The following is a 22,250-nucleotide window of genomic DNA, read 5'->3' as shown; positions in this document are numbered from 1 at the left end:
CCTATTCCCTGGCGATTATACTATAATGTTAGCATATGTTCTCCCTACAAGTATTGTACTCATTGGGGCAGCAATGTGATGATTATGATGTAATACATGAAAAACTACCACTACCACCACTGCTATGAATAATAATAATAATAATAATAATAATAATAATAATAATAATAATAATAATAATAATAATAACAACAACAATAATAATACAAGTAATAATAATAATAATGAAAAGAAGAAGAACATCTTTCTTATTTGATTATATACTCTTACACTGCATGCATCAGACAACCTGCGGTGGTTTACATTTGTATTTCACTCAAACAGGGGCTGTATCAAACAATCCACTGTTTAAAGAAGACTTGTCCAGCAAAAAGGTACAAATATTACGTTTTTAAGAATCCAAGCCAATTTCTGTGTTGAATTTCCTGGTAAAATGATCATCGGAATGAGGACTAGCCGTATGTGTTGTCTCATGCGTTTCCTTTTAGCATCAAGATGAAGCGATGAATTACGCTGCTTTGACTTTCACCACCAAGAAACCCAAAGTGAGGAGGAAGAAGAGGGAGGAAGAGAGAGAAACTGTTTATTCAGATATGAGTTTTAAAGACCACGACTGAAGCTTTCCATAAGATTTCATCTTCGTCACAGGAATGATCATAATTCATTGAACATTTCTCATTGGCATTGGTGAGCATTGTAATATGTAACTGACATACTGTATGGAACTAAGAGCCTCTTGGATCAGTACTTGTACTTACATTTAAGCAGTTTTTTTAATAAACAAAGTAAAACTTTCAAAAGATGTGGTGCGCTTGTACCCTTGACAAGGCTCTTCATCTGAATGACTTCAGTGTATACTTAGCTATCTAATATGAAACTGTCCCTCGGGGTAAAATACCCACCCTGCCAAACGCCTTTAATGTGATGTTAAACAGAGATGGAAAAGTGAAACATTAGAACTACAAAACAAGGTCAGACTGCAAATGTGTCATCAGTGATTCACTGATTAGAAAGGATCATAGTGTTTTGGAATGTAGTTTTTGAGGTTTGGAAAGAGTCGGTGATAAAAATACATTCTGTTCTAGAGCCATTTATTTTAGGGTTAATAGGCCTAGTTTCTGCTGGGGACAGTAGTGTCATTTCCCAACTCTTTATGAAAGGTCAAATTCTGCCCTGACCTCTTTTTATATAATATCATAGACATCACATACAGCGGTGGTCAAAAGTGGTGCCACCCTGCTCCAATTTCATGTCTTGTTGATTTTATGAGTGAAAAGAAGTCTCATTCTTGCGTAAATACTACACCAAGTCACCCAGCAGAGGATAGCCCGGTTCCTCCTGAGATTTCTCTAACTACTGTTTGGGTGTTTTTCTTCCTACTGGGGGGTTCAGATCAGGGTTTTGACAAATTTTATTTTCTGTTTTCCACGGTAAAGCATCATTGTGACAATGTCTCTGTAAATATGCTCTATAAAAATACATATCTCTGTTGCTGTAATGCACAATTGCTTTTCATGTGGAATATTTTGTTAATGCTTGTATGCTTTGCCAATCCCAGAGTCAGGATATTTAAATATGAAACTTTCCTTTCACAATCCGTCTTACTGTATTGCATTGTATATGTTTTAAATGGTAAATATCTGAATTTATATGGCGCTTTTATCCAAAGCGTTTTACAATTGATGTCGCTCATTCACTAATGGTGATAGACTGCCATGAAATGTGTCTATCAACTCGTCAGGTTAGGTGTCCTGCTCTGCTCTTCGACACACCGAGGGCAAGGGATTGAACCGATAACCCTCCAACTGTCCTTTGACTGTTACAGTACATGTGGAAGACTACTAGTATAACACTGCTGTAGTAGCCATCACACATAAATAAGATGGTAAACATTCAATTGCATGTTATTTTAGCATTAATATATTTCTACATGTTTTTCAAGCGTACTCTTGATTGAATTTGATACATTACATAACAGCTTCAAAAATGCTTCAAACAAGCACCAGCACAAGCAGTTATAAGAGACTATGCTATCAAGAAAGAGTGTGTCAGCCATTGGGGTAAGTTTGTAGGCAACAATTAACTTGTTTCTAAAAAGCTCATAGAAACTGATAGAAATCTTTTACACACGGCTCTCTTTTTCATCAGTAGTACAATGCATTTGTCTGTTTCAGACTGTTCTGTTGTGGTGACAGGGGAGGTTCACTTATTTTCCACCCACAGCCTTATATATTCAGCTTTACTCAGACCAGAGCTACGCAGGAAGACTGACCTGCATTACAGAGCTGTGTTCACACCTCCCTCTCTCAGCACTGAAACCACACTGGCACTCCCCCCTCATGCCTCAGACCACCTTTCCATTTTTCAACTGTCTAGAAAAGAGCGGCTTTAAAACACTGCACAAACATTTCAAAAAAACAATATAAAAAATCTGTCCCTAAGTTTACATTACATTAACGGCATTTGGCAGACGTTCTTATCCAGAGCGATGTACAGTTGATTAGACTATGCAGGAGACAATCCTTCCCTGGAGCAATGCAGGGTGAAGGGCCTTGCTCACTATTGCGGCTACACCACAGAACATGCGTGTCCCAGTCATGTGCCTTCAGCACTACGCTACAGGCTGTTTACAAATATAGTCCCAGAATTGCTGTGACAAAAGGTCAGCATTTCTCTCTGGAATTAAAGAGGACATTTCACATTTCTATTCTATAATCTATTCTATATTCATCATTAGCTTCTTAGTTGCCTTTTGATACACTGCATGGCCATCATGATCCTCTTTTAAAATGTGTGCTGTTCAGAGTTTCACCAGTAGAGAGCAGCACAGCATACTGAATGTATTACGTACAGTAGTTATTACAGGAGTAGTCTCTTCCTGGTTTTAGTCTCTAAAATCCCCCCCCCCCCCCACAAAAAAAAAAAAAATGTTCACAGAAAGCAGTGATGAAGGTTTTTGAAAAGGGATTTTCATGCACAACAGTCTCTCGAGTTTTCAGAGAATGGTGCGAAAAACAAAAAAACCTCCAATGAGTAGCAGTTCTGTAGGCAAAAACCCATTGTTAATGAGAGATGTTGGAGGAGAAGGGCCAGACTGGTCAAAGCTAACAGGAAGGTGACAGTACTGCAAAAAACCACACATTACAACACCGGTATGCAGAAGAGCATCTCTGAACACACAATGCGTCAAACCTCTAAGTGGATAGGCTGCAGTAGCAGAAGACCAATAAGTCTAAAAAATTAAGTCTAATAAATGCCTAATGAAGTGCTCAGTGAGTGTTCCACTTTTACTTGGAATGAGCATCCAAGAAGGCAGAGGGGCTTATATTTCATTTGTGCCAAAACTTATTTACTCAGCCTGGGGTTTGGCAGGATGTGCCCTCATGACTTCTCATCAAAGACATCTAGACAAACACGCAAACATACAGCAGACGTGAAAAAAAAACCCACTGGAAGAAACACATGCACAGAAACACACACACATATATACAAAGGAACATAGATGGACACACACATACACACAGTCACACACACTCACTCACAGTCACACAGACATGCATATGCAGGCACATCGATGCACACACACACACACACACACACACACACACACACAAATACACACAGGCACATCGATGAACACACACACACACACACAAATACACACAGGCACACAGGTACATCGATGCACACACACACACACACACACACAGAAATACACACAGGCACATCGATGAACACACACACACACACAGAAATACACACAGGCACATCGATGAACACACACACACACACAGAAATACACACAGGCACACAGGCACACAGGGACATCGATGCACGTGCACACAGCAACAGTAACAAACACACGCACACACACACACACACACACACACACAAACACACACACTGTGATGCTTCTCCTACTCTGTCTGCTGGGTTCTGCTGGGTTCTGCAGTTTGTTTGTCAGTTTCTTTCAGGAAGCCGGTGTTGGGGTTGCAAGGGTCTTTAGCTGAGGTGGCAAACCTGGGCAAGCCTGGCCCAGCATGCTATATACAGCGGGGTGTAAATATTTGGGCACCACTGGTTTAATGTCCCATACAATTAATCTGTATGTGAGGGGAAGCAAACCTGATCTGTAAATCTGTACTGAGACCTTTCTTTTTTTAAACAACATTGCTTTTTCTTTAAATTGTTTACGGTTTATAATTGATGAAAAAGGAAAAGGGCCCTGAGCAAAAGGTTGGGGATCCTTTTGGATTATTCCTTGTTACTTTTAAAAAAGATGATTACTAAGGCCCAGACCAGGTGATTTACTTGTTAGGGCTTCAGTGAGTTTAGTGCATATAACTCCGGGGCTGAACTTTTTAATCTGAAGTAATTCTAGAGGCTAATGTTCGAAGGTCAGTATAGACACTGATGTGGAAGAGAGGGTGGGTATTCCAGCCAGACAATGATCCAAAGCATACCTCAAAATCAACCATGAAGTACCTCCAGGAAAAAAAAAAAATTAATCTGTGGAAAGATCCCAAAAATGCCAGGAGGCCAAGGGATATTTCTGAGCTAGAGTTGTTCTGCCAGGATAATTGAAAGACTCCTAGCTGTCTACAAGAAGTGTTTGCAAGCTGTTATATTTGGAGTACTAACTGAGAGGGTTCCCAAATTCGTTTTATTTCTTCTTTTTTTTATATGTAAAAAAAAATGTAAAAAATTTAAATAAAAAGCCACTTGCTTTAGATTTTGAAGAAATGTGTCATGTTTAACTTTGTACCACTTGGAGGTCAGGTTCGCTTCGATTCACCAAGATATTAATTGCAAGGCTTTTTTACCAAGGATGCCCAAATTTTTGTATATGACTGTAATGTGGCCAGTAGTGGGCTCAACTGGTTTTGTTTAATGAATTATGATCATCTTATGAGAGGAAAGCTGGGCTCAAGCACCACCAACATTTACAGGAGCACCAACTTGGGAAATGCAATGGCAGCCATTTTGCACCAGAATGCTCACCACACGTCAGCTAAGGTGGAGAGGAGAGATATTTATTTGTTGCCAATTAAATCAGGGGATGATTAGGTGGCAGGCTGAGAGAGCCAGGTTGGAAATTTACTCAACACTTGCTCTTTGCTCTTTGTCATGGGACCTCTGTGAGTCAGGACTTATCTGAAAGACGGCATCTCCTAGAGCATAGTGTCCCCATCGCTACACAGGGGCATTTCTTTGACCAGAGAGAAGAATGCCTCCTACTGGCTCCAACACCACTTCCACTAGAAACTTAGTTTTCCCAGGAGATCTTTTTGAGTTTGAGTTTGTTCTCTTTTTTGCATACAGACACCTACACACACCTACACACACAGTTGCTATGCAGGGCTCTGTCTGATCAGCTGAGCCGTCTGAGGAAGGCCAGCTTTGCTGGTGGATGTGGAGCCACTGGTTCAGTGAAAGACTGACCTAACCGTCTTTTGGTTAAAATACTAAACTAAATGCTGTTCTTGTCCTCTGAATTGATCTTCTTCTAATGAAGTTGTTACGGTACATTTTCAGTAAGAAAAAAGGCACTCAAAACCAATCGCGGATTCATAAATGGCAAAACAGGTAGATTTAGTTTCAAGGTTATACAGCCTGAGTTCAATAGCCAGCAAACAGAAGTAACACAGACAAGGCAGTGAAGGCGACAGGCGCTGGTCAGAAACTGGGAAGACAGGGCACTGCAGAACAGACAGAACAAGGTCCAGAGCCAGCGAGAGTTGAAACCAAGAAGTCAGTCCAATGGGGCAGGAACGGGGAAAGAGCGGGAAGGAGGAAAGGAGGCTGACTGCTGGAGAGAGGAGGGGTAAGGAACCGGGAACACAGGAGCAGGACACAGGAACACAGGAACAAGTAAGCCTTGCACAGGAACAGCTAAGTCGTGACACAGGAAACAGGAAACAGGAGAACCCCCGCTGGAGCATATGGCAAGCAGGAGGCAGGGCACATAACAATCTGGCAGGGAACAGAAGGAAAGAGACAGACGATATACACACGTAACGAGACACAATGGGAACTTTTACTTAGTTCTTTTTATTTGCTAACCCAAAAAGCACGGTTCATGCTCAACACTTGCAGAACAGACAAGGAGCATGTTTTTTAGGCATTCAACTTGAGAGCGCGCCAAATGCACAGGGTGGTGCTATTTATCCTGGCACGCTCAGCCAATCCTTATCCAAGGGCAAAGGTTATCCAATCATTAATTAATACATCTTTACTGTTGCTTACAGTATATAACACATTACATTGTCTGAGTTAATTCACAAACCCTGATACTTTAGGCAGGAACAAAATGGAGTCAGTGGAATGTCCTGGCAGGGGTCACGTAACACGGATTGAAATGCAGTTTCCAATGTTACATTACATTACGTGGAATTTAGCAGACGCTCTTATCCAGAGCGACGTACAACAAAGTGCAAATCAATCACAAGAACAAGTGCAAAAGTAGACCTGAGAGGACAGTACATTTCCGAGTCCTAGTGTAAACATACAGAAATTCAGAACCCTTGAAGAGTACAATCAACATTCAAACTAGCATACCACTGTTGGCAGTTAGAATACAACAACAGCCAATAAAAACAACAATACAATACAAGTAACGATATCTATACATAAGTGTCATTACGGTCTAAATGTGTGTTTATACTCTATGTACTGTAAAATATTTCACACTTCATGCAGATTTCAGCATGTTTACAATACGTAATAAACAAATGTATTACTGTTAATAGACCCCGATTAACCAGAATGGTCTGTTATGAACAAATTCTCCTTTACAATGACGACCTCACTGGTTTTTGTTTTTTTTGCCTGTTGCACTGAGAGGGTTTTTTTGTGGATCTTCATCACATAGTAATCTGTTTGAACAACCAATAAAAACTGCCCCTGACTTGTGACCTCCTACTGGAAAATGATCAGCTCAAGTCCTCCTACTCTGTACACTTTGAGTTTTACAGTGCAGGGTACAACAGGGTCTCAACCAAAGGAGAGACTCAAGGACAGAAGAGCTCAGATCCAGCGATGGCAGCCCTCTGTGTTATTCTTGTGTTTTTCAGCAAAGTGTGTAAGTTTATTACTATTATTACCTTATCAGCCAGTTCCTTAGTATTTTCATTACCAGTGAAGTTGAAATATTGCTTTCTGTGTTTCAGATGGCCATCTTGGAAGCATAGTTCAACCTTACGCACTGGTGACAGCTCAGCTTGGAGACACCGTGACTCTCCCATGTTTATTATATCTTGAGAAAGAATCGCCAAATTTCAGCTGGATGAAACAATCTATTGGACAGAAGCCTCAGATATTAGCAAGGACATGGAACTATCAAACAGAAGCTACATTTTTCAATGAGTTTGAAAACAGTAAACGTCTTAGTGCTCAGATAGCAAATGAGACCTTTAACCTGACTGTCTCACATGTAGAGCTGTCAGATTCAGCCACATACTACTGCGCTATTACACGTTTCCGAGACATGAGCATTGGAGATGGAACTACTTTAATGGTGCTGAGTAAATATGAAACTTAATTCCTTTTTCCAAAGCCTATTGTAATTGTAAATCGTCATTCTATAGCAGGGGTAACCAAACCATCTTTCTGATGCAACCATTACACACCCCGCACGTAAAAGCTATTGGTACATTTATTTGAAGAAAGCCACAGAAAAAAAGAAGAATTTATTAAATTCATTAAACAAAAGCGCTCAAGAAAAATAAAATGGTGACAGAAATGTAATGAAAAATGCACCGCTTCAACTTTAAATGTGACACTCAAATGTTTTACCGCATACAGGTATATCACAGTTTTTGTGATATTTCACTGAAAAGCAGATCTTTAATTTGTTATTTGCACAACGGTGGTGACTGAAAATGATTGGGTACACTATTTTATCATGTTTTTAACACTCCCATTCTGTTAAACCATCAGTATATGCTCAGCCTAAGTACAAAATAGCAGTACCTGTGCTTTTTCCGCCAAAATAAAAAAGAAAGTTATTATATAGAAAAGAAAGTTATTATATAGATTGATAAAGACTGAATGCAACATAAAAATAGAAACCATTACCAATTTCAAGCCTGTAGGATCATTCGATCATTTACATTATGTTAATAACTATAGAAAACAAAACCAAGCCATTGTCATTGCCAAATAACTAAAATCTTGTAGCTTTTACATTTTTTAACAATTAAAAAAGCAGGTACTAGCTTCACTGTATCTTGGTGATCCTTTTCCTAGAGATATTAACTGTTTCTGCTATGATGGAAAAAATGATTGATAAACTATCAACTAAAATACAATAGTTGTGCAGTTAACAACCTTAGTACATAGTGGTGTTTTTTTATTTTTTATATTATAATTTATAGTGTCCAATGGACAATATAGTGCTGGATTTTCACTCAGACAAAATGCATTTGCTGATGCTTAACTAGTGGTAAAGAGAGGGGCAACAGCCTTATCTTACAGTTATCGCTCACCTCTTCGGCATCTTCTACTCCTCCACTTGTAAGCGCCTCCTCAACCGTCAGTTGCTTTACAGTTTTAACCTTTCATGTTTTTTGTGTCTAAGATTCTGAGATTATAGACTGGGGGCTGTTCCATCACTGGTGTAACACATTACACACACACACACACATTATATTGACAAAATGTATTGATAAGAGATTTGTAATTTAATAATAAAAGTAATTGACACTGATAATTGCATTGATCCTGTACCCATAGACAAATAATTCTTATGGGAACAACAAAAAATGCAATTAACAGTATAGATGTGAAAATGAAAAACAGGCCTTAATACATCTTAACCTGTATAACCTGAAATACTACAAGTCATATCTATATAGAAACCTACAGAACAGCCCCCAAGGGGCAACTTGTATTGATTGTAATGAGTGCTAACTTTTGACAGGGCCAGAGTCCCAGAGCAGGACAGTAGTGCTGCAGCAGCCCGAGTCTGAGTCAGTGCAGCCAGGAGACTCTGTGACTCTGCAGTGTACAGTACACACTGAGACCTGTGCAGGAGAACACAGTGTGCACTGGTTCAGACCGGGCTCAGGAGAGTCCCCTCCAGGAATCATTCACACCCATGGACACAGGAGTGATGAGTGCCAGAGGAGCTCTGGGACTGTGTCTCCCACACAGAGCTGTGTCTACAACTTCCCCAAGAGGAACCTCAGCCTCTCTGATGCTGGGACTTACTACTGTGCTGTGGCCACCTGTGGGGAGATCCTGTTTGGGAACGGGACCAAGCTGGATGTTGAGGGTAAGCCTTAAATATTAATTAATTCATTCATTCATTATCCTAACCCGCTTATCCTGAACAGGGTTGCAGGAGGGCTGGAGCCTATCCCAGCATACATTGGGCGAAAGGCAGCAATACACACTGGACAGGTCGCGAGTCCATTGCAGGGCACATACACCATTCACTCACACACTCATACCTACGGGCAATTTAGACTCTCCCATCAGCTAGACCTGCATGTCTTTGGACTGTGGGAGGAAACCGGAGTACCCTGAGCAAACCCACGCTAACACGGGGAGAACATGTAAACTCCACACAGAGAGGCCCCGACCAACCGGGATTCGAACCCAAGACATCCTTGCTGTGTGGTGGCAGTGCTGCCCACGGCACCATCCGTGCCGGCCAGCTTTAAATCTACAGTATTTAAATCCAGTATACAGTTTTTACAGTAATCCTACTTCAAAAAGTGCATATGCATGGACTAATGCTATTTCACCCAGGAGTTGTGACCATCCTTTCCTGGCTGTCCATCCTGAGGACTGGGGTTCTTTTTGGTGCTGTGATGATATGTGTCATCATCTACCGTTTCAGAAGGCCAAGCTAAGATCAGAACGTAAGCTGCATACATACTTAAACAGTGTACAACTGCAAGCCCATGAACTGTTTTTAGTGCATACTGCATTGTATTACAAGGGGCTAACACAGTATGGTCAGGCTGTATGATATTCCTGTGTTCAACATTTGCCTTGGGGACCTCTGCACAGTAGTATGGACTGTTAAATCAACTCCATTCTCAGATTTTGACTTGATTTGAGTAACATTGAGTAATATTGACCCCATTTACACACATTTTCACGCCTAACAATTACAAAAGGAAAATAATAAAACTAATAATAATAATTATTATTATTATTATTATAATAATTATACTCATCATCATCATTTCTCATTTAAAAAATCACTGCATTCATTATTTTGTATTTTTACTTTTTATTTTACTCAAACAGGAGCTGCATCAAAACCTAAAATAAAAAATTTCTCCTGTGAATATACTGTATTCATATGTGCTGAAATCATAAGTGCGTTTCCTTTTAGCATCAAGATGAAGCCATGAATTACGCTGCTTTGACTTTCACCACCAAGAAACCCAAAGTGAGGAGGAAGAAGAGGGAGGAGGAGAGAGAAACGGTTTATTCAGGTGTGACGTTTAAAGACCACGAGCTTTCCATCAAAATTCATCTTCATCACAAGGATGATCACAATTGATCAAACATGTCCTCCTTCACATCGGTGCACATTACAGTATATGAGCTGTAAACTGTAAATTTTCCTTTAAAAACAAAAAGACTCTCTTGGAGCTGTGCTTATTCTTAAATGTTTTTTCAAAGAAACAAATTAAAACTTCAAAAATTGTACAATGATGTGCTTACATTTTAAACATTGTGTAGTCTTAAGATTCCGCATACTCCCCCTGCCTAAGGGTAAAAAATGGCCCACTTTCACTCAACCCCTCAACCCCGAATGTATTTTGCATGAAGAAACAATCTGTCACTCATCACAAACTTTGTCATCAAATTTTAAGTTGAAAAAAGAACAGTTAGGGAGTTTTATTTGCTATTAAACATAGTGGTTGGTCATTTTTCACCCTTAAGACAACACAAGGTTTAAATGTCGTTCAATGTTGCTAAATCTTACACAGTTTAGGGCGGCAGTGTAGTGCAGTGGTTAGGGAAGAGGAGGTGAGTCTCATTCAGGTCATGTACTGCGTTTGTACCTTTGAGAAGGCTGTTAACGTGAATGACTTCAGTGTATATTTAATATGAAACTGTACACATGTAGAATTGTGGAAGTCACTCTGGGTAAAAGAGCCTACTAAACGCCAGTAATGTGATCTTAAACAGAGATGGAAAAGTGAAACATTAGGACGACAAAACAAGATCAGACTGCTAATGTGTCATCAGTGATTCACTGATTAGAAAGGAATGTAGTTTTTGAGGTTTGGAAAGAGTCGATGATAAAAATACATTCTGTTCTAGAGCCATTTATTTTAGGGTTAATAGGCCTAGTGTCTGCTGGGGACAGTAGTGTCATTTCACAACTCTTTATGAAAGGTCAAATTCTGCCCTGACCTCTTTTCATATAATATCATAGACATGAAATACAGTGGTGTGCAAACATTCAAAGATTGAGGATCGGTTCAACTAACTAACTTTACCGGGTATAGTAGCTCAACCCATGTCCCCCCTTTCATGCCAATGCCCAGCCATGTACTACTTGAGTGTTTTTATTCCTGCTGGGACGGTTTTTGTTGGTGGGGGTGGTCTTTTTCTGGCTCCACTGCCAAGCATCTTTATGAAAATGCCTCTGTAAAATAGTCTATACAAATAAAATATGATATATTTCTATGAAGTTTAATGCAGAATTATTTGTAATGGTAAATATTGTTCATGCTTTTTTCTTTGATATTTCCATAGATCAGACAGTCAGGGTAAATACATAATTCCTATCACAATCCACCTTACTGTATAAATACTGTCATTTTAAGTTTTACAGGGATATTTACTCCACATACAGCAGGGAGGCATGTGGAGATAATGTATCTTTGCACATCCACACCAGCGGTGCGTCTGGCATACAGTACAAAATCTGCCACTTCTAAGCCAGGGTCACTGTGAATCTGTGTACTCTTCTGCATGTTTTACTGAACATGCTTTCTGAAGACAAGGCCTCCTGCAGCCAGAGCCCTCTCTGTACTTTCAATAGCCAAAGCACTTCCTGTATGCACAGCGACAGCTTTCTTGTGCTCTCAGTTATCGATGCTGCACAGAGAACTGGACGCATTTTCTGACTGACTCAGTGGCATATACCTTCCTGTGTTCACCGGGTCTTATAATCTAGAGAAAAAAGAAAGAGTAATGCCCTTACCCAGAATGGACTTTAGTAAAGTATTTACCTTAGAGAGCTGAGCATGATTATAACATCCTTTGAGTCTTACTCTTCATGTGCAAAATTACTGGTATAAGACTGGTGTAATGGCCATCACACATAAATAAGATGGCAAACATTTCAATTGCATGTTATTTTAGTGTTAATACATTTCTACATGTTTTTGAACATACTCTTGATTGCATTTCATACATTGAACTATAACACATAAAGAAATGTCACAGAGTCAAACTCATTAGACTGCAGAAACTGTACTCAGCTAAGCCAACTGGTCTTTCACTCCAGGTTAACTTATACCAGTGCTATAGGAGATTGTGAAAGAGTGTGTCTGCCATTGCGGTAACTTTGATTCCAGATGTGTCCGACACTTTAAAAATTAATCCTGCTTCTAGGTAGCTCATAGAAACTGCAACAAAGCATTTATATTCACACATTTATAAAAACTCTGACCTAAACCCCCATAAGAGCAAGCCTAGGGCACTAGTGGCAAGAAAAAAAACTCCCTGCTGACAGAAGTTCATCCCAAGGAACTTGATTCTGGTTGCTTGGATGGATCCAGACTGAAGGGGGAGCCCATCCTCCTCAGTGCTTCTGCTGCTGAAAATCACCCAAAAATACACAATACATTTTTATGTTTTTTAGGATGATCTGGAGAGAGAATCTGACTTTTTGACTAAATGCCACCCTAGTAAAATGGTGACAGTAAAAAAAGCAGGCAGTAAATGTCACATGGACATACCTATTGCTGATACACTGCCTGTGTTGAGATCAAGTGTACTCTTGATTGAATTGAAGCATAACAGCTTCAAAAATGCTTCAAAAAAGCACCAGCACAAGCAGTTATAAGAGACTATGCTATCAAGAATGAGTGTGTCAGCCATTGGGGTAAGGGTGTAGGCATAAATGAACTTGTTTCTAAAAAGCTCATAGAAACTGACAGAAATCTTTTACACACAGCTCTCTTTTTCATCAGTAGCACAATGCGTTTGTCTGTTTCAGACTGTTCTGTTGTGGTGACAGGGGAGGTTCACCTATTTTCCACCCACAGCCTTATATATTCAGCTTTACTCAGACCACAGCTACACAGGAAGACTGACCTGCAGTACAGAGCTGTGTTCACACCTCCCTCTCTCAGCACTGAAACCACACTGGCACTCCCCCCCCATGCCTCAGACCACCTTTCCATTTTTTCAACTGTCTAGAAAAGAGCAGCTTTAAAACACTGCACAAACAACATTTCAAAATACAATTAATGAAAAATCTGTTCCTGCATAAATTGTGCTTAAATTCTAGTGACAATAGATTGGTATTGCCCTCTATAATTAAAGAGGGCTTTTAACTTTAATATTCTGTATTCATCATCATTCACATGTTTTCTTCTAAAATGTGTGCAATGTAAAACTTTTCAGAATGTCACTATTTTGGTCTGACTATGCTGTTTTAGACAAATGTTTTAAGCTTGTGTGCAGATTTCTGATATACTGCGTGCAATGATGAATATAATTTTCAAAATTTTCATAAAATCCTGAGACCTGCTTGCTGGAAGAATGCTTGGCTCTGTGGTTTGGTCTCTCTGGCCATTGACTCAAAACAAAACAAAACCCTTGTGCTCCGCCTTTGTGGTTTCCATAGCATGCACCTCTCTCTATCTTTCTTTCTCTCTTCTTTCTGCTCTCTCTCTCTTTCTCACTTCCTCTCTTTATTTTTGGTTTCTTTGTTTCTTTTTTTTTGGTTTTGAGGTGGTTTTCAAGGCAATTTTGGATGATTGTGTGTTTCAATAAAGGAACATCAAAAGTCTCTCCCTCTTCTTTCTGCCCTCTCTCTTTCTCTATCTCTCATCTCCTACAGTCCTTCACACAGAACTATGCATGCTCTTTTCAGATGAACAGTAATTACATGCATTTTTTTTTACTGCAATAATAAATCTTAGACATCCTTATGGATTTTAGAATGATTGTTATTAAGATGATTATTTTAATGTCTTGTAATGTTCCTGTATTTGTCCTGTGTGTATTCATGTTTATTCTTGTTATTTATTCATTTTTGAAACTGGTTAGTGTTCTCATTTGTCATCCCCTGTTTTGTCTGTGTCTGAATGTTTACCAGTCTAGTCACTCCCCTGTCTGCATGTCCCACTATTCGGGTGGTTACGGTAGTTTTCGGATTTTCAACATTCCTTCTAAAACTCGCGATTCTTACTTCCTGCTTTTTCTTGGTCGTTAAATGTTGTAAAGCACGATTCTTACTAACTACTACTAATCTAGGTTTTGTACAGTACTAATCCGATTAATACACTTACTGTCTGTCTAACTAACTAACTAACAATCACTTTTATTGGGTAGTTTAGAAATATTCATGTAACTAACTCACTAACGCAATCTCTTAGTATTTCTGCACTGTTCTGTAACTCCGCCTCCCTATGCTATCCCTGATTACTAGTTTAGTTTCAGCGAAGTGTTCACACCTGTCTCTAACTATCACTACGTCTTCAAACTATGCAAATGTCTACTCCCTAATCCGGAGCCGTATGTTTTACATGTTTTGTTACCTGCATCCCGTCCGCGTTTTCGTCTCCCTCCCGTTATTATGTTATTACCCTATTATGTTTCCCCACCTGTTGTCTATTTGTTTAGCCCACCTTTTTCCCAGCCCCGCCTAGATTGTCACCTTCCCTCATGTATTTAAACCTCAGTCTCTGCATTGTTCTTTGTCAGAACGTTGATCAGTTTTAGTGCCGAATACTTCGTAAGCCCAACTCTTGAGATTCTTGATAGACACCCCTTTGCCTTTTGATTTCCGAGCCTGCCTTGCCCTTTTGTTCCGTTTGCCTTTCTGCTTTTCTGCGTTTGGGTTCTCAGAGCCGTACATAACATGTCTACCTGGTGTTTCATCTCTCTCTCTCTCTCTCTCGCTCTCTCAGAATCCCCCTCCCCCTATTTCAACGCAGACTAAAAACACACTGTTTCAAACTGTAACTTAGTCCTCCCTCCTGATCCCCCCGCCTTTCCGATATCCCAATAAAATTGCACTTACAATGAGTGTATGTTTTGTTTGCAACAGCACTTCATGTGTATTTTACTAGTTATGGATGTGATGCTTTAGCTTGTGGAATAACCTATGCACTTGTACGTCGCTTTGGATTAAAAGCCTCTTCCAAATGACTAAAATGTAAATCTCTCTCTCTCTCTCTCTCTCTCTCTCTGTCTCTCTCTCTCTCTCTCTCTCTATGCTCTTTTCAGATGAACATTAATTACACTCTTTTTTTTTTTTTTTGTTCAACTGCAATCGTAAATCTTAGACATCCTTATGGATTTTATAATGATTGTTATTAAGATTATTATTTTAGTGTCTTCCTGGTGCTTCACTGATACAGGGCCAGTGAGATGAAAGAGGAAGTCCCCATAATGGCGGCCATTGTGATGTCATCAAGTGTCAGACCCTCAGGCCTCTGATGACGACACATGTGCTTTGTCATGGACAAACTGCATTATGGGTAGAAGTTATTTCTGTTTCATTGATTATGCTTGTTCAGAAAATGCTATGTTTTTGAATTATGATTACAAAATCCTCAAACTACTGGCAGCTCACCCTGGTTTCAGTGTAAAATTACAGCCTGAGCAATGTTTTTGCCAAATGAGAGACGTTCACTCAGTGATCACTTTAGGCAGACCTGTAAACCAGCGTGTTAATGCAAATATTTCAAATATTTATGTGGCAACAACTGAATGCATAAAAGCATGCATTGAATGGTGCATCCAGTGAGCAGTAGTTCTGCGGGCTGAAACTTTGTTAATGAGAGAGGTCAGTAGAGAAAGGCCAGAAACCACACTTTACAACAGTGGTATGCAGAAGAGCATCTCTGAACACACAACGCATCATAACTCCAAATGGACAGGCTACAACAGCAGAAGACTTATGTCTAAAATGCCTAATAAAGTGCCAGCTGTGTGTATATTCAATGACAGTGTTCATTCCAGGGTTCATTGAAATGTAATTTCAATTGTAATAGGGTTGTAATAGGGTTGTCCTGACCCTAGTTTTGTCTTTTAGAATTTGGAAAGTGGAACCTGCAGTCCTCTCCCGGTAAACCTAACTCAGGACATCCTGCATGATCATTTATAGTGAATAGGATCAAAACTGTTATCAACATTACTGCGATGTACCCTGATTCAGAACTGCATGAAAATTCACCCCTGGGCAACTGCAGCAGGATGTGAAATTAAACACCCTGGAAAACCTCACTTCCTGTTTCAGCAAAGTAGGTCTACTAGGGCCAACATGCTCTGCAAGGCCTTTTTGTCCTCGGCCATCAACCGTGAGACAGAATATTTCATATCAAACTCTTTATTTAAATGAGTAGGTTTTTCAAAGGCATCTGATGAAGGAGGTGCCAACAACACATATGGCTTCCTCCTCTTCCTTTCCACAGCAGGGAAATTCGGAAGCACGGATAGTGCCTGCAGGACCAGGAGAAACTTCAGCACCCTGCTCCTCAAGCCGGGACAGCCCACTTTCAGATACAAAACCCAGGGATCACATGAGGTACCGAAACAAGCCTTTGGCCCATTTAAACTCTTGTGTTCTTGGGAAAGAATGGGGTCCTTACCATTCACTCAAGACCCAGGAGCCCAAAGTGAACTTTCATACATGTCCAGTGGCAGTGATACAGGTGCAGTGCCACCAGGGCCCCTGGTTTGGGAGGGCCCATGGGCACTGGGGCCCCTGGTTTGGGAGGGCCCATGGGCACTGGGGACCGTGGTTTGGGAGGGCCCATGGGCACTGGGGACCGTGGTTTGGGAGGGCCCATGGGCATCGGGGCCCCTGGTTTTGGAGGGCCCATTGGCACTGGGGCCCCTGGTTTGGGAGGGCCCCTGGGCACTGGGGCCCCTGGTTTGGGAGGGCCCATGGGCACTGGGACTCATCATCATTTCTGCCCAAGTTAAACACAAGAAGATTGAGGATCGGTTCAACTAACTAACTTTACCAAGTATAGTAGCCCAACCCATGTCCCCCCTTTCATGCCAAAGCCCAGTCATGTGCCTTATGCACCCACATAAATCTCAGGTCATGACTGGGGTTGTGCTTCCAGGTCAAAAGACACAGGATTCCTCATTCACAGCAATGGCAAACACAGGTTCCTCATTCATTGCTTTAGTGTGAAAGAGGTATTAGATAATACCAGTTTGCCTCCCAGAGAGGCAGTTCTTGAACTCAGTTTCAGAACATGCCTCCCCCTCACAGACAGAGAAGCCTAACAGACTCATGGGCATGACAGCATGTTGGCTCTGCTTCCACCATGCAGCACACCTCTCTGTATACCTTTCTACCACAACTGTTTCCACTTTTTACCTTTGTTGTAAAATTAAACGTTTTTCTTCCACTACAACCGCACTACCTCTTGCCTCATCTGTGCCATGTGCCCATAGTGCGGCATGACATACAAACACACACGTTCACAAATGTGCACACACACACACAAACACACACACATATACACATACACATGCACAAACGTGCACACGCACACACATATACACACACACATGCACAAACGTGCAAACACATGCATATACACACACACACACACAAACACATGCACAACTGTGCACACACACACATACACACACACAGGCACAAATGTGCACACACACACATACACACACACAGGCACAAATGTGCACACACAAACACACACAAATGTGCACCCACACGTATACACACATGCACAAACATGCACACACACATAGACACACCCACAAACACGCACTAACGCACAAATGTGCACAGACACATACACAAACGTGCACCCACATACACATACATTCATGAACCTCTACACAGACACACACACACACATAAACACATATAGGCACACACACACATACACACATAAACGTTGTCGCCCAAAAGATGTTTGAACAGCCAATAATATCTGCCCCTGACTTGTGACCTCCTACTGGAAAATGATCAGCTCAAGTCCTCCTACTCTGTACACTTTGAGTTTTACAGTGCAGGGTACAACAGGTTCTCAACCAGAGGAGAGACTCAAGGACAGAAGAGCTCAGATACAGCGATGGCAGCCCTCTGTGTTATTCTTGTGTTTTTCAGCAAACTGTGTAAGTGTATACTTCTTTCTGACTTATTGACCAAAATCATTTTACAATCATTTTAAGCAGTGTACAGAGAGTACACAGAGAATGGTGGGTGTTTCTGCTTTGTTTTTCCCCCCATTGTCAGTGAAGTTGAAATATTGCTTTCTGTTGGATTCCAGGTGGTCTGCTTGGGCAGAGTGTAGTTCAGCCCAACGCTGTGGTGACAGCTCAGCTTGGAGACACCGTGACTCTCCCGTGTTTCTGTTCTGATATGGAAGGAGCGGGCATGATCAGCTGGATAAAGCACCCACTTGGACAGAAGCCTCAGCCTGTTGCAAAGATGGTGAACTATGAAACAGATGCTGTGTTTTTCAATAAGTTTAGAAACAGTACACGTCTCAGTGCTAAGGCAGCAAAGGGAAGCTTTAACCTGACTGTCTCAAATGTAGAGCCATCAGATTCAGCAACATACTACTGCACTTTTATTCACTTCTTTGGTGAAGTCAGCTTTGGAAATGGAAGTACATTAATAGTGACGGGTAAGTATGAATTATTTTTTTCCATAGCTTAACTTGTCGAAATTGTCATTTGTCATTCTATGTTATGAATTGAAGTTATGCTTCTTTTTTCCAATACTTAAGTATTGGTTCAATTTATCTGACAAAAACACTCTGAAGTAAAAGAAATATAATAAAAAGATAAAAAAATATAATAAAATTGATATTTAGCGTATGAACTGTTTATGGTGATGCTCTCGCCAAAAGCAGAGCTGCCATTTGCTGTACATCTTAAAGGCTACGTTTATATACTCACTGAGCACTTGACTAGACCTTTTTTAGACTTAATACGTCTTCTGCTGGTGTAGCCTGTCCATGTAGAGGCTTCACATGTTGTGTTCAGAGATGCTCTTCTGCATACCACTGTTGTAATGTGTGGTTATTAATGTGAGACCAAGGGGGTAACATCGTGCAGTTCTCAGTTTTACAGAATACTTAAAAACCCTGTGTTTGATTCAATTTTGGTCAAAAATGAGATAAACGCAGATTTGGAAAATTCAAATACTCATCTATCGTTCAGCTATGAATCCATGACACGTCACAATGAGAAAATATGAAAAATAAAAATATAAAATCTCCCCGGGTCCGGTCGGGTCCTGTTGGTTCTCCACATTGTTCTTTGCTGGTGCATCAGCTGTAGGCCATTGTTTCTTTGCACATGAAATCAATCACTCAAAATGCATTCACTGAAATTGCCATAGTGACGAAGATGTTGAAGATTTGTGGGATTAATTATTGTGACTAATTCAGAATCGGATGACTGATTACTCTTATTTTGTGATGTACATTGTATGATGATGTATGATGGTTTGCATGCTGTATATAACAAAGAAGCTTTACATTTTTTGAATAGAAAAAGAAAGCATTCAAAACTGATTGAAGAAATTGCTTTTCTTTCTGGTTTATCTTATCAAGTTTCAGTGTGTGCAGTGTGTCCCTGTTATCTTTTGTAGAGTTATTAACCATTTCTACTGAAGTGGAAAACATTGAAGCATTAAAAATGAATTGCTTCATTTGAATATAATTTTTAAAATGTATTTAATACAATGGTTTAATTTCTAGTATAGTAAAATGCATGTAGTTAATCAATAGTCTTTTTAACATATCATTGCTTCTCGACATGATCATTTCTAGTGCACAAACTGCATCTGAATCACACATATGTGCAAAAACATGCTGCACTTTATATTATAATCGGTGGAGTCATCTTCAGCTCTCTGTATAACGTACAATAATACAAAGCCAGACTGCATTTATATGTAAACCTTACACAGTGGAATCCAAAGGACAATTCTGTACTGAGTGTAATGAGTGCTAACTTTTGACAGGGCCAGAGTCCCAGAGCAGGACAGTAGTGCTGCAGCAGCCCGAGTCTGAGTCAGTGCAGCCAGGAGACTCTGTGACTCTGCAGTGTACAGTACACACTGAGACCTGTGCAGGAGAACACAGTGTGCACTGGTTCAGACCGGGCTCAGGAGAGTCCCCTCCAGGAATCATTCACACCCATGGACACAGGAGTGATGAGTGCCAGAGGAGCTCTGGGACTGTGTCTCCCACACAGAGCTGTGTCTACAACTTCCCCAAGAGGATCCTCAGCCTCTCTGATGCTGGGACTTACTACTGTGCTGTGGCCACCTGTGGGGAGATCCTGTTTGGGAACGGGACCAAGCTGGATGTTGAGGGTAAGCTTTAAATATTAATCAATTAATTAATTAATTCATCATCCGAACCCGCTTATCCTGAACAGGGTTGCAGGGGGGCTGGAGCCTATCCCAGCATACATTGCGTGAAAGGCAGGAATACACCCTGGACAGGTCGCCAGTCCATCGCAGGGCACACACACCATTCACTCACACACTCATACCTAAGGGCAATTTAGACTCTCCCATCCCATTTAGACTCATCCCATCCCGGCCGACCGGGATTCGAACCCAGGACATCCTTGCTGTGAGGTGGCAGTGCTGCCCACAGCACCATCCATGCCGCCCAGCTTTAAATATACAGTATTTAAATCCAGTATACATTATTTACAGTAATCCTACTTCAAAAAGTGCATATGCATGGATTAATGCTATTTCACCCAGGAGTTGTGACCATCCTTTCCTGGCTGTCCATCCTGAGGACGGGGGTTCTTTTTGGCGTTGTGATGATATGTGTCATCATCTCCCGTTTCAGAAGGCCAAGCTAAGATCAGAACGTAAGCTGCATACATACTTAAACAGTGTACAACTGCATGCCCATGAACTGTTTTTAGTGCATACTGCATTGTATTACAAGGGGCTAACACAGTAGGGTCAGGCTGTATGATATTCCTGTGTCTAACATTTGCCTTGGGGACCTCTGCACAGTAATATGGACTGTTAAATCAACTCCAGATCAACTGTCAGATTTTAACTTGATTAGAGTAACATTGAGTAATATTGACCCCATTTGCACATATTATTACAAAAGAATAATAATATAATCATAATAATAATAACAATTATAATAATAATAATAATCATTATTATTATTATTATTCTCATCATCATTTCTCATTTGAAAAATCACTGCTTTAATTATTTTGTTATGAATTTCCTTTTTATTTTACTCAAACAGGGGCTGCGTCAAAACGTAAAATGGACCATTTCTCCGGAAAATATACTGTAATCATATGTGCGTTTCCTTTTAGCATCAAGATGCAGCGATGAATTACGCTGCTTTGACTTTCACCACCAAGAAACCCAAAGTGAGGAGGAAGAAGAGGGAGGAAGAGAGAGAAACGGTTTATTCAGGTGTGAGATTTAAAGACCACGAGTGAAGCTTTCCATCAAAATTCATCTTCATCACAAGGATGATCACAATTTATCAAACATGTCCTCCTTCACATCGATGCACATTACAGTATATGAGCCGTAAACTGTAAATTTGCCTTTAAAAACAAAAAGAGTCTCTTGGAGCTGTGCTTATTCTTAAATGTTTTTTCAAATAAATGAAATAAAACTTCAACCCTAGTGTAGTCTTATGATTCTGCATACTCCCCTTGTCCTTAGGGTCAAAAATGGCCCACTTTCACTGAACCCCTCAACCCCAAATGTATTTAGCATGAAGAAACAATCTGTCACTCATCAACTTTGTCATCAAATTTAAAGTTGAAAAAAGAACAGTTTTATTTGCTATTAAATACAGTGGCGGGTCATTTTTCACCCTTAAGACAACACAAGGTTTAAATTTCGTTCAATGTTGCTAAATCTGACACAGTTTAGGGCGGCAGTGTATTGCAGTGGTTAGGGAAGAGGAGGTGACTTTCATTCAGGTCATGTTCTGCAAGAAGGCTGTTAACTTGAATGACTTCAGTGTATATTTAATATAAATTGTAGAATTGTGTCAGTCACTCTGGGTAAAAGAGCCTACTAAATGCCA

At 40.4% G+C, this 22,250-nt stretch overlaps 1 protein-coding gene and 1 gene segment (V, D, J or C); both read left to right on the top strand.

Annotated features, from left to right (window-relative positions):
- The first annotated feature begins 7,285 nt into the window (after window positions 1-7,285).
- Window positions 7,286-9,870, top strand: LOC133119549 (Ig kappa chain V region K29-213-like). The segment is given in 3 exon segments: window positions 7,286-7,523; window positions 8,921-9,274; window positions 9,845-9,870. Coding segments are annotated over 3 exon segments (618 nt in total).
- Window positions 9,871-16,477: 6,607 nt separating this feature from the next.
- LOC133119548 (immunoglobulin lambda-1 light chain-like) lies at window positions 16,478-21,049 on the top strand. The gene is made up of 5 exons (XM_061230057.1): window positions 16,478-16,514; window positions 16,629-16,741; window positions 18,488-18,830; window positions 20,177-20,530; window positions 21,024-21,049. The coding sequence occupies exons 1-5, from the start codon at window positions 16,478-16,480 to the stop codon at window positions 21,047-21,049; spliced, it is 873 nt and encodes a 290-aa protein (XP_061086041.1).
- The last annotated feature ends 1,201 nt before the right edge of the window (window positions 21,050-22,250 follow it).

This window comes from Conger conger, unplaced genomic scaffold (genome assembly GCF_963514075.1).
Source record: "Conger conger unplaced genomic scaffold, fConCon1.1 SCAFFOLD_66, whole genome shotgun sequence".
Lineage (NCBI taxonomy): Eukaryota > Metazoa > Chordata > Actinopteri > Anguilliformes > Congridae > Conger > Conger conger.
Note: the sequence above shows the minus strand (reverse complement) of the source record. Positions and strands in the feature narration are given on the sequence as shown.

Coding starts and splice junctions, on each gene's coding strand:
- LOC133119548 (XM_061230057.1), top strand. CDS start 16,478: ATGCTCTGCAAGGCCTTTTTGTCCTCGGCCATCAACC. Junction 16,515..16,628: donor TTTGTCCTCGGCCATCAACC/GTGAGACAGAAT, acceptor TCCTTTCCACAG/CAGGGAAATTCGGAAGCACG. Junction 18,831..20,176: donor AAGTACATTAATAGTGACGG/GTAAGTATGAAT, acceptor AACTTTTGACAG/GGCCAGAGTCCCAGAGCAGG.